We start from the raw sequence: 13,765 nt of genomic DNA on the forward strand, positions 1-13,765 counted from the left end.
GTCACAAGTTGTCGCAAGATCCTCCCTCCAACATTGTCACAAGTATGTCGCGAGAACACCCCTAAATTTGTCCATGTTTAAAGAGTGTCGCACGTCACATGTTATTAAAATCAAAAGATAAAAGTAAAGTAATAAATGGGGATCGTAAATGGTTAATTTTGCGTGTCTGTCATGTGCGGTCATTTCTAATTATAACATAAAAAATTGCTTACAAATAATCTTGCTTTTCCATCTCATAATTTAATCCTAAACTCTTTATAATTACTTTAATTGTTGTGCAATCAATCTAATCCATACATTTATTTCAGGCCAAGGAACCACAACCAGTGTAAATAACGAATGTAAGTGTACATAGAGACGGTATTGCTCAAGCGCGCTTCGGATGATACTCACGTTGTGTATATGTATAAACTGTTGCCTCGTACATAGGTTTAAGATCAGTGTTGCGATAGAGAACTAGATGGCGCCACCGGTACGATAAATCGCGATTGACTTGTTTATACAATAATATGCCAGTACGCGTCCAGAGCTCGCGGAGGACGCACGTGTGTTCGCCCCGTTGAGGGGCTCTTGCTTATTACGAATAGTCGTCGATAATAAATATGAAAAAATAGAACGGATTTGGTTTTGAATCTATTTCATGGATGATAGATTGATAATAGTTTGTCGATTTCTTTTTTATACAAATGAAAATACGTTTGGGCTTGCACTTAGTGAAAGTAGATAGCATGCTGCATATACCATAATATTATTGAGATTTTTTTTATATTCTTAACAATTATGAATGTCCCTCCAATTTAAATGTGCTTTTTATTGCTATTATATGAAATCCTTTATCCTTTTAATATACCTGAACTTTGAATTAACTACCAATTAAAGTAAGATAAATGAATTGTTTTAGAAATGATTGTTTCATCACAATCTCCGTGTAAGTCCAAACTATATTAAAAAGAAAGTTATATATTTTATAACGATACAAAAAAATCACGACTGTTTTTGAATTCAGATAGTGCAGATTTTGTTACGATATGATTGAATATGAATTTTAAATAATCATGACATAGCATAATTTTCTATTATTTAGTATACAAATGATATCGAGTTTATATATTATGTACTGTGTAGTCTGTTTTATTTTGAACAACTGTAATTTCTTTTTAGGTAAGACCTAGGTTATCCATCACATCAGCGTTTCCGATCTAGTATTGAAATAAACTTCTTAGGCAACTAATATTATTTCTCATGCAATAAATACTGTATACTTTAATATTTTAAACACAGAATAGATGCTTTTACACGAATAATGTAAAATGTAATACAAAAAATATATTTTTTGTTGATTTCTACGCGAGGCTAGTGTCGCTTTTCCATATATTTATATTAATTTTATGTTTAATAGAACATAATGGGGTTCTATGCTTTAAATTTTCAAGAACTAATAATATAGAGAAGAAAGATTTGTATGTACGTATGTTTGTAATGTTTTCACACAGAAACTGCTGAACCGAATTCGGAAATTCTTACACCAATTGAAAGCTGCAACTTCACTGAGTGACATTGGCTATGTATGGTAATTATTTTGATTACAATCATTTTTTATTGTTTTAGAAAGAAAATCTAATAAATGTAATAAAATATGTAAGTTTTGGTGTATAAACGGTTAGTCAGCTGTATCGCCTCGCGTAGCAATGGACTATAACTCGTAAGGTCATAGTAATAAGTACGAAAATGTATATAACGCAACTATGACAAGTATATTTTGGTGACTGATGTGTAAATCGTGTATGGGCTTGCATTTAAACATGGATTACGAAGTCTAAAATGACTGGATATTAAATATATTCGATACAGTATATTAGAACACTAGTTATATACCGCGGTTCAACACATTTCCGTAGTTACATAGCGTATAACCTTTCCCGATACATCAAAAAACCTTCAATACAACTAGTTCTTGAGAGTAAATTATTTTTTCCTGTGTGTCAATTACTGCTAGATATACGCATTAAAATATTATTATAAACCGAGCCTGTTTTACTGCTGGGCAATGGCGACCTCCCCCAATATTTTTTTTTCCTTTCGCTATGCAACAGTCGTAATTTAAATTTTAACCGTTTTTTTTTATATGAAGTCAATACTTGAATGTTTTTCTTTCTATATTTTATTTTAATATCAAAAAGTGTTCATTCAATACATTTTATACTTCGTAATAAACGATTTTGTGTCAGATTATATAAACAATGGATATTTTTAAGTTATTTATTATGACCTTTTATTAGAATTAACTGCGAAACCTAAAATTTTTATTTTTTATTATCATCACTAATCAATATAATAGGACACATCGCCTTATAAATATTGAATTAAATAACATAGTCATAGCATATTGTGGTATTTTATTCGAGTTTTAGGATATATTATAGATGTTAGGATGTCATTTTTTTACATTTCCCGCCCTACTGTTTCGGGGTCAGCGCTTTGGGTTTGAGCAGACACGGTAATTTTGAAATTGAGGTTGGATTGTCGAATTTAGAATGTTTGAAGAGTATTTTTTCATTCCCTATATATTTAACATAATCAATCAAAATAGATTTGTTTCTGCAGCAAAAATAGACGACTCGTTTCTATTTCAAAAGGATGTATTATGTAAGACCTGTCTACATATCAGCATTCACTCTTATACGTTCAGTTGCTCAGACGTTTAGTATGATAGACAGACAGAAGCTGTGTTCCGAAATTGAAATCTCACTCTTTGAAATTACCTCAGGTTAGTGTTTACCCCAATGCACTAGGTATCAAACTGCCAATTACCTCACTCATGTCATCCACTTGTCAGTCATGCTAGGCCAATTTTGATTGGATTTCACTTTTCCCGCGTTCGACTTTATGACGTTATATTTAGTTGAAGTTTCTCGCTTCGCTCGCGTGGAACTCGTGTTATCTCCTACTTCACCTTCAAGCTTTCTTGTTTTTTATTAAATGCAAGTTATGTTCTTCAAGGTACGTTCTGTACGTACGTACGTATAGTACGGATTTCGTCGAAGGTGATTTCTTCGTATTCATAAAAATAAAATTGTCGTCTTTTTACATATGAGACTTTACGAGTGTGTTTCTATAAAACGTTTGAACTGCTCGTGCAATTATATTTTCTATTGATCTTCTAGTTCTATGGTCATAAAGTGTAACGCATCTTTTATATTTCATCCACAACATTTCATACTAATTTTAAATGGTGGGAGGAGGGGGCTTTTATCAATGTAAATTGTAGTTATCTCGGATGATTATAATTGTCATGCAAAAACAATTTTATATTCACTTTTTTATTATTTGGATATTAGGTAAAAGCCCCTCCCCCTCCCTAAAAATGAAACGCATACATCACGATATCAAGTCAATCTCCTTTGATCTCATTTTTTCTCTACTCTTCCCATTAGATACTGCCACTAAAGCAATCCCTTAGTTTGACAATATTAGGCTAGGTGCGTACGGAGGCACGGCATGAGTTAGGGCTGCTACAGATGAGTGACTGTAAAATTGTATAAAACTGTAATTTATTTATCAGTGTTACACTAATATTATGCTATTTATAATTTAACCGAGTATAAAATACAAAAAAATAAAATAATTTAATACGTATATGTTGTATAAAATTGTTTTTAATAAAGATGTATTACCTATACATTACGTGTACGTTATTCCATATAAACTCACTCATTTAATTTTTATTGTAATTCCACTCACTCGTGATAAATACGTAAAGGTTAGCTCACTCATGTCTACCTCATTTTATTGTATCCATTGTAAGCGTCAGTGTCGTGCCTTCGTTATATTAGCGTGTTTGAAATTATTCGTACCCATGTATGTATATAATTATCGATCGAGAATGAGTGAGTTCGGTGCTTTGGTTCTGTGAGTGAGTCCATTTTTATGAGTTGGACAAAAATGAGAAATTGTTGTTTTTTTTACATCCAAAGTTATCTCATACTCTGAATGACTATTAAATAAACAAATCTCTTTACATAGCATTGTTCAGTTAACCAGTGAATGAGAAAATTTTGAACTATATGGTGAATTTTTGTTACAAAAAGTATAAGTCAAAATTTTAATGAGTATGGAAACTTTTATGAATCTTTATTTTTTTTTATTGCAACTTTAATTGTATCTGCTTTTACAAGCTTAGAAATATCTTTAGAATACGTAAAAGATGAGTGCAAAACCTTAAGGATTTGTCTCTTTTACAATGATTATGATTGAGTTAGAGTTATTTGCTTCCAATTATATTTTACATTCTTGTTAAGGAAAGAGCACGCTATATTAACTGCATATGCCTGATCGTAATGTTAGAGAGAGATGCATATATTTTTCTTAGTCATTATCCTCAAGCCAGTAAATTATTTTCATGAACTTTACAATTTTTTTTTTGGAATATAATGAATATCACAATTTAATGTGACTCTAAATGTAGGAATGCTATTATTTATTATTTTATTATTATTATTTAACATTTAAGATTATGTTGTAGAATTTTTTAATGGAATGAAATCGCCGATTTTTTTTTAAATAGCCTGTTAGTAACACAATAAAAAATAAAATATGAAATTCAATAATGCAAGCTAAATATTATTTTATCAAATGTCTATGTATTTGAATATTGTGTGGTTATTGTCATTTGACCAGTTTCGCTTACAAATCAATGTAATTAGATTTAAACTATAATTCATCACAATACTATTATAATATTATGCGAAATATTTATTTATTTATTTTATTTTTCAATATAATACACCTATACTAGCATATAATGATACAATTATCGCTCGATTGCTATTTTTTAAATAAAAAACACACGTTTAAGAAGTAATAAATACATTAGTTCGATTAACGAACTTTGTTTAGCGAACTGCCCCGTTACGGTGACATCAGTTCGATTAACGAGATTTGTTTAGCGAACTGCCCCGTTAAGGCCATTGATAGTGTTCTTATTTTAAGAGTGTGGGTGTCTTATATCCATTCAAGTTCATATAATTGTTGCCAAACGAACTTTTGTATTCACAAATAACTATTTTTGTATTTAATTATATTGAGATAGATGCCATATAGATGTCGTAGGATTTTACATTTTTTATCTTTGTTCTAATAGATTTGAATTTGAAATGAATTTTTTAGTGTTATTTTTAAACTGTGTTACATCACAACTTTTCCAACATAAATAAAAATAAATATAATTACATTTAGCTGTAAATACGCTATAGTTGCAATACATACAGTATTTGTAAAATATATAATCGTAAGGTGTGCCCACACTCGTGTATGATACTACGAATATCGTGTAGCTATGTAATTTTGTTGAAATTATATATTATTAACTAAGCGTAAACGTGTAACGAACGTTGTAAATATCCTGATATATAAATTATTGTATTTCATAATAAAATTTAACGAACATTTATTGTAGTTTTCTTTATCCTTAACTTATACACTTAGTGTGTTACGAGCTTAGAATATACTGTATCGAAATTGCCTCTAAATCGGTACAGCACTTTTTAAACATCATCAATATCAAAAGATCAGACGAGACTTGGATTGTTTTTAAAATTTAAATTTTTTTTTTTCTGTTGGATGTGTACGTGATACCCGGGTGCTAAAGACAATAAACCGACCACTAGTAAATAAAATACTTATTTTTATAACACAACGGGCAACTGATTTGGTAGTTCGCCTGATGGTAAGCGATCACCTTCGCCCATTAACAGTCGCAAAGGTAGTGCCTCTGTGAATGCGCTGCACACTTAAGGGGAGAGTGATAAGAAAAGGCTTGGCGACTAAAAAGAAGGAATGAACTGGGAATGGTAAGGAAACGGGCATTAAATTTTCATATTGTAGTAGTGAAAATTTTACAAGTAAATATTTATATTAATTATTATTATAATTCAATTGGCTCATACCAATTAAGAATACCAAGGTCGAGTCGTTGATGAATTAACTATAGCATAAATATAATATTTTATTCTTTGGTTCTTTTTTAAGCGTAATGATTTATTCTGTTACGTTTGACATGTAAATCCGTCAAATTGAACGTTAACGATTTTGTTTGGATTCATTTTACATTTTGGAGGAGTTTATTTATTTTATTATACTATGTGGAGATATGTCTGATTCTGTGGAAAAATGTAAGATCAGTTATATTTATATTTCATATAGTTTAATTATACACAGATATCAATCATTAAGTATGTTATGACTGAAATAAAATCAAAGTACTTTGGTATAAAGTTGGGAAAATTCAAAACAATCAAGTCTAATAATTAGATATGATACACAAGTGTTTCAATAAAATACGCGTCGCTCGTCAGAATCATCCATTTCAGATTCCAAAGAAAGATAGAACCTCACTCGCAATATGCCTTTTGTTAAACCAATCATATCTTATTAAATAAAAGAAAAAGCAATCGATAAATAGATCCTTCAACGGTTTAATTTAAATTGTTAAGGCTTTCCTTCGACTTTAAATTGTCGAGGGTTCTATCATAGCCATTACTTATCGATTAAGCTTTTCTATAACATTGCCTTCCTATATAATCACATATCTTCGTCACTCTATCTCCAATTATTAAACAACAGTAAAAAGACATCATCGCCTTGAACTAAAGTCAAGTCCAGTGAGACTGAAATGAGCAGATAACCTCATGATCATCTCATCAAACTCATCATCAGTGTATCAGCAGTGATGTTAATAACGGAAATTAGGTTTTATGTATTTAGAAGAATCACTCAAGTTTTACGTCATTCCAGCAGTTTCAAAATGGCGACCAGAGCTATCCCATATCTGTTTCTGACGCTGACCGTAGCGGTGCTGCTAGATGATCAGCCGTACTGCTCGTTGCGGTATCGCAGATTGTGCCAGGGGAAGGGTCGTCATGTTGCCTGTCAGTTCCCTGTTGTAAGTTCTTCGGGAAATATGCTAAACTTCTTTAAAAAGATAGTGACTTAAAATGAACAAAGTGATCCATTTTGTCCTTTGGAGGTACAGAACCCTAAAAAGTACATTTAAATGGGGATATAGGTACTCTAAATATTCTAAAAACTAATATGGCCTATGGGTACTTTATAGCCTCCAAATTTCCAGAAGAACCTGAATTCAATTTATAAAATAAGTAGCAATAAGAGTAAATTGCAAAATAAAAATTCGTTACGTTTTAGCCTGGAGCAAGTCCCTCCTGTAGCAACTATACAAAAATCAAGTTCACCAGTGATTTGCGACATTTTATTACGCATTACATTAACAGGTATTGCACATTATTATGTAATATTTATTAAAAAATTAAGTAAAGAATTAGAAAATTATCTCCTTCGAAGGGCGTTCAGGTTCAGCGTTCAGGGCCTGTTAAATCATTGTTACAACATAGCAACCTATAATTTTTTCGAGAACTTTTTTTGTTCACACTTTATGTCCAATACAATTACCGATGAAGAAGATTTTACAAAGGCCTCTATACCGCAAAAGAAGTATTTTTTATGTCAGAGCGGGCAAATGAACTAGTGGTTCGCCTGATTATAAGCGATCACCACCGCGCATGAACATTGCACATGCACTGCGAATGCGCTGCCCCCCTTTTTAAGGGGTAAGACAAGAGTTAACGATTGGAAAGAATAAATGGACTAGGAAGGGTGAGGGAATGGAAACGGGCCTCCGACCCCCCCACTCACCATACGAAACACAATTGCATACTACTATTGCACGACGGTCTTCTAAGGGAATATCTCTACAGTACTTCCCCGGTGCGAGCGGGCGTAATTCGTGCCGAATCGTGCTCGATTTCCACATATAAAAATAATTATTTGTGTCGTTGTCGTCACGTCTGTCGTTTAGATTGATCAACGAAAAGTCTTTTTTAATGCCATCATTATATTATAAATTTGAAATAGCCGTACATAGTTTCTCACGCGTTTCTCCTCACATAGTCTACGTGTTGTTAAGGCGTAGACAGCGGATAGCGGCGGGCAGCGAGCGGGTACGAGGCGGAGCGATCTTGCCCAAGCCACAGGTTATGATGTGGGTGGTGAGATACTTCTATACATGTTTCATATTTAGTATTACGCTTATTTTATAATTAACTAGCAAACCCGGCGAACTCCGTTTCGCCACCAGATGGTTTCGTTTTTCCCGCTTTTCTGTTGAAATTTTTCCGGAATTTTCTTTGCCATAAACCTCACGGCGCCCGAGACCTTTCCAACGAATGCAAAACCGTGGAAATCGGTTCGTGCGTTCTGGAGTTATAGCGTCAGGAAGGAAAACCCGACTTATTTTTATATAGTAGATTACGTATTCAATGGCAATTAACAAATGTGTTAGAATATATGCTCATTTCATGCCTCTTATACAAATTCGGCCACAATTGTTTAGTAAATAAAGGAAATTACGTGACTTTACAGTAGTTTTACAGAAATCGCTGTTAGTAATAGCCCTCTTCTTTATTATTTTATTTATATAGAACTTATAGGAACTGTAACGTTTAAAGTTACATCAGTAAAAGCGAGATTTGTTCGCCAGGAATGGGACCGAGAGCTCGCCCACTTGGCGCAGCGGTTGGCTGACCAGTGTCAATTCGTACATGATGACTGCAGAGCAACCGGTATTGATTGATCATTTTATATCTACGTTTTAGACAACGGAATTTTCTGAACATTTTCCATATAATATAAAAATAAAGAAAGCAAGAAGACATAAGGTTCGTTTTAGCCAATTTAAGTGCAACTATGTTTATTTTCTTTAGTAGTTTTCTATCTAATTTTAGCTGTTAAACACCAAGTGCCCCTATGAAAAGGAATGAACTGAGAAGGGCAAGGTTCCGTACCCGCTCTAACATAAGAGAAAACTAACAAAGACAATAAATGCTGCTTCACTTACAATTACACTGAAATTGAGGTCTGTTTGGCTGTCATACTGACGTATAGATGTATATTCTTTCTTTAGCTTATGCTCTACAAATAGATGACAGACCTTATGGTCTGCAAACGACCTTACGCCTATACATATGTTCATGGGTCGTGGCATCGCTTCCCTCAAGGCGACCCAGCTCCTTTGCCGACGATGACATTGAACAAAAACATCACAGGTTTAACAATATTTACAAATGGTATATTAATATTACATTCCAGTTAGGTATCCATACGCGGGCCAGAGCGTGGGTGAGGTGCGCTGGCGTCGCTCGGGTGTTTCTGAAGAACTGACCGCACAGCGCGTCATTAGACGTGTGTTTGACGCGTGGTGGGGGGAGAGACGACGCGTGTCACCGAAACAGATTACTGGGCCGTTCAGATTGGCTGCTAGGTGAACGTTCTGTTTCATTATGTGTAATTTAATATGTTTATCATGGGAATATTTTTAAAAGGAAATTGAGAAGTTTTTTTTTTTAATAACATGTAGTTAAGTTTTCAAAAATAGATTACTTTTAAACACAATTTTCTTACAAAATAAATAGTCTATTTCCCATATTTGTTCAAAATTGACATTTTAAAGCTATGTTCCGACAACTAACATTAAATAGGATGTTGCTGATAATAGTGTCGAAGTCTAAGTCTCCATGACTGGAAATTTTCCTTTCCTTCTTACCAAACGTTTCTGACTAACATATGTCCACTAGAGGCAACGTGTGGGGCCACTTCAGCCAACTCGCAGTGTGGACACTGCGCGCGGTGGGGTGCGGCGCAGTTCGTCATGGAACAACGCACACCCGGCTCTTGTTGGTCTGCGACTTCTCGCACACCAACATGCTGGGGGAGAGGACTGTTAACCCTGGACCGCTGGCCGCCTGCCCGATGCACACTGCGAGGAAGTTGCGGTCAACTTATCCCCTGCTATGCGCTCCGGTGAGTTTTTAATTGTGGTTATAGGCTTATGCAGAGTAGGATAGTTAGAAAATAAGTAGGTACTATCATTGTTTGAGGGGAGAACTAAAACAATGCAACTTTTAGTTCATGTAACTTTAAAATCCGTGTAGATGTAACCTAAGGTTTAACATGTGGTAACGCTTATCCTCATCTTATTTGTTTTCATCTAAGTTTCCAGAGAAAAGAAAAATCATTGAAATATCCCTCAATTGGACTAACCTTGTTGATGTAATATCAACCCTAGGACCGTAGCCGTAGAGTATATTTTAATATAGCTCCGTTTTGTTCTAGGTCCGACACACGCCTCCACCGGACAGTGATGACAAGGATGATGATTATGATGACGATGATGAACAGGAGGACCAGATGCAGGATGATGGAAAGGCGGAAACGAGAAAACATTTGACGTCTAAAAGATATCAAGGTATGGTAAAACTTGTGTTCAAATTTTGTTGTTGTAGTTAGAGTATTAATATAATAGTAGGTAAAAGTACCTAATACCAGATAAATAATATAGAAAATTATAGTTGTTGTATAAGTATACGGTACAGTTTAAATCTTTTTTTCGTTAGAACACATTTTCCCTAGTTAGTAACTAAATGCCTTTCTTACAACTAGAATTACTAAAAATTGAACATTTGGTGAAACTATTCTACTAAATTAAAGCTGACGTTAGTGCTTTTCCCGCTCAAATAGGAACCCATAATCTGAAAATCTCAATCAAAACAGTTTTAACTGACTTTTCAGGAATAGTTAACAAGTTAATTTGTAAAATATATAACCTCAATCATAATAGTTTTAACTGACTCTTAACTTCTTAACGAGTTAATTTGTAAAATATATAAGTTTAAAGTATGCTATTTTTACAGCCGAAACCCGAACTACCATAAGGGTAATAGATCGACTGGCGATGGAACTCGACGGTCAGCAATATAGTACAAGGAGGCGAATTCCGACATCGAAAAAACTGTATTTCGGCGATGTGCGGTATCTAGATATTTATCTAAATTTACTTGTATCTTTTTAAAACAATTAGAATATATCGTGTAGGTTTTAATTGCAACGAGAACAATTTATGATAAAGATAGATAGATACTTCTGAAATATTCGCATCAACAAAATTGAGGAACAAAAAACCGGAGGCCTGTATCCTTTTCCTTACCCTTCTCAGTTCTTTTCTTTATTCCTCTCGTCAATACTTTCTTAATGCCTTTCCAGCTTGTAGTTGGTAATCCATTAGAAGAGGCGTAAGGTCTGCAATCGACTTTACACCTCTCCAATTGTTCATGGGCGGTGGTAGCGCTTACCAGGCGACCCACCAGCTCCATTGCCGACTATGACTTAAAAAAAACTAACTAACGATGGTAACGACAATATTATTAAAATAGTGAATTATCGATATATATTATTTCATTGTGTAATCCAACTTCCCTCCTTACATGCGAGCACAGCCAAGCACCGCGCGCTTTTATGGCGTTTATGTGAAAATAAGGAAATTTCTGTTAATATCTACTAATCATACGATTATCAAATAGCACATGATATTTTTCAGTTCTTAATGAACATGATAATGAGTTGTTATAGATATGAATTGGAAAACAAGTTAGCGGACAAATTGCCTCGCTTCGAAAAAGAACATGTTCAAGACTCGGAAGGAACCCGCGTCTCTGAGACATATGCTGATGTGGATTATACACAAAGGGTAAATTATATTATGTATGTCTGGGTTCTGTTTAATTATATGTAGAGATATTTTTTTAATATTTTTATTATTATAAAAAAAAAGAATTCGAGATTTACCATAACACATATACTACATATAATAAAATAGAACCCAGACCATTTCTTTACAGTCAATATTTTTAAAAAAGAGTAATTAACTATGCTATATGGATGCTTTATAGATCGCTTTATAATTTTTTTTCTGTTTGTTTATTATTAGAGAAGTTTTCTGCGTTTTGCAGAAATTAATGTTATTAAAAATAATACTTTAATAGCTATTCAATGGTTAAGTAGTTAAACAGATACTATAAATAATATTAATATTATAAATGAAACCACTGAACGGGTTTTGATGAAATTTGGTATACAGGCAGGGTATGAGCTCACTAGGATGATTGGATACTTTATATCTCTTGAGATAAAACAGGAATCTTGATATCCGGACGGAGTCGGGACGAGCCTCTAGTTATTAACATTTTTCCCTTAAAAAGTATATAATAGCAATAATAGGTAAGAGATTATCATAATATAACCAACACCCGAGGCCCAGTTATTATTAAGGCGGCTCGAAAAAACACTGTGGAATATAGTTTTGGGTATCCGCAAAACCATTTTCCCCTTTAAACAATAAGCACCATATTAGCATAGAATTAATTGTATCAAATCATTTACCATATAAACTAATAAATTACATTATCAATTACCGTTTTGTAGGTACAAGTAGCAAGACATAAATGGAAGCAAACGAGATACAGACCAATTCGGTAAATCAAGAAATTTATTTATGTAGCTTTATTTTTAATCTACTGTATAATTTTATTGAATAGTATTGTGTGTCGTATGAAACAATTGGCAGGATGGAGCATGCTTTGCAAATACAAAAGTACTACTTATTAAAAGATAGGAAATGTAATTGAACAAGTGCTCATGTTTTAATAGTTGTCCACTCTTGCTAACAAAGAAGATAACATGCTTGCTTTGTAACGTGTAAACGTTGAATCCATGAGTTCTCGGGTTCGATTCCCAGTGGATACGAACAAAACAAATGATCTTGGTTTGACAGGACTCAAAGCAGGCGCTTGTCCGTAAAAAAATGGATCAGTAAAACAGTTCTATGTTGCATTTGCCTCATACCCCATATGGGGACATTGGACGTCACTTATTACGCTCACTCGACGTTTACAGCATTGATAAATAATTACAGGCCTGGTGCAAATGCCCTCTTGAGTAAACCAGTGGAAAAACCTATTGAGAGACCTACAGAGGTGAGGAATTTATTATTAATTTTCAAATTGGGTAGCTTTATCAACACTAATTACTATTTAATTGTAATTTAATCGCAGGCCAGTAACGACCGTCGGCTTGTATCGCTAATGATAGATAAAGATGATGTCGATCAGCTGTTTCGAGATACAGGCTTCAAGATTACTAATGTGGGAGACGCGACACAATGATGGAAATACAGAATAACAATTTGGATAACTTGTTTTATTACTTTTAAGAGCCACGTTTTAAAATTCTGTATATTTTGCTTTTCTTATCCGTTAGTTTGTCGTGTACGAAACTATTACAAGTCCAAATGACTTAGTCGTGAAATTGGCCATGATTCATGAATCTATTTCATAACGGATAACTGTAAAATATACATTGAACTGAAAGGAATAACTGGACACCTGATCTCGTTATAACTGTGTAATAAATAGAGGTCATTAATTTTGTTTAATTTCCAACAATTTAGTGTTGTGTGGATATGCGCTCGCGCTGCCAATTGGTACCCAATAACGATGAGTCAATCTTTCACATTAAAAGTGTGTTTCATGAGTCATCATCTTCTATATATATAAAAGAAAGTAGTGTTAGTTACACTATTTATAACTCAAGAGCGGATTAACCGCTTTGGATGAAAATTTGTGCAGAGGTAGCTTAGAACCGGGGGAGGACATAGGACATAAAAAACATTTTTATCCTGGAAATCCCACGCGAGCATGCGAGGAAAACCCCGGGTCTATCTTTCCTGCGACTACGCGGAAAGCTAGTTTTTCATATTTTTGAATTCGTAAATAAGAGGAAAATTTGATTGTTACTATGTCAAAAACTACGCGGAGTCTCGACCTATTTGAAATGTTGTTTTACCATTACTAAGTTTTATCTT

At 33.7% G+C, this 13,765-nt stretch overlaps 2 protein-coding genes across 2 annotated transcripts in view; both read left to right on the forward strand.

Moving 5' to 3' along the window:
- Positions 1-5,447, forward strand: part of LOC119837993 (attractin-like protein 1) — a 26,200-nt gene extending 20,753 nt beyond the window's left edge. Inside the window, exon 25 of the mRNA XM_038363804.1 lies at positions 309-5,447. Coding sequence (XP_038219732.1) covers positions 309-336 — 28 coding nt within the window. The 3' untranslated portion in view covers positions 337-5,447. The remainder of the gene's footprint in view (positions 1-308) is intronic.
- A 1,355-nt stretch (positions 5,448-6,802) lies between these two features.
- LOC119837994 (CRISP/Allergen/PR-1) lies at positions 6,803-13,067 on the forward strand. Its single transcript, XM_038363806.1, has 12 exons — positions 6,803-6,940; positions 7,201-7,286; positions 7,979-8,060; positions 8,552-8,633; positions 9,160-9,331; positions 9,645-9,870; positions 10,183-10,315; positions 10,761-10,878; positions 11,476-11,593; positions 12,328-12,377; positions 12,818-12,878; positions 12,957-13,067. The coding sequence occupies exons 1-12, from the start codon at positions 6,803-6,805 to the stop codon at positions 13,065-13,067; spliced, it is 1,377 nt and encodes a 458-aa protein (XP_038219734.1).
- The last annotated feature ends 698 nt before the right edge of the window (positions 13,068-13,765 follow it).

This window comes from Zerene cesonia, chromosome 29 (genome assembly GCF_012273895.1).
Source record: "Zerene cesonia ecotype Mississippi chromosome 29, Zerene_cesonia_1.1, whole genome shotgun sequence".
NCBI lineage: Eukaryota > Metazoa > Arthropoda > Insecta > Lepidoptera > Pieridae > Zerene > Zerene cesonia.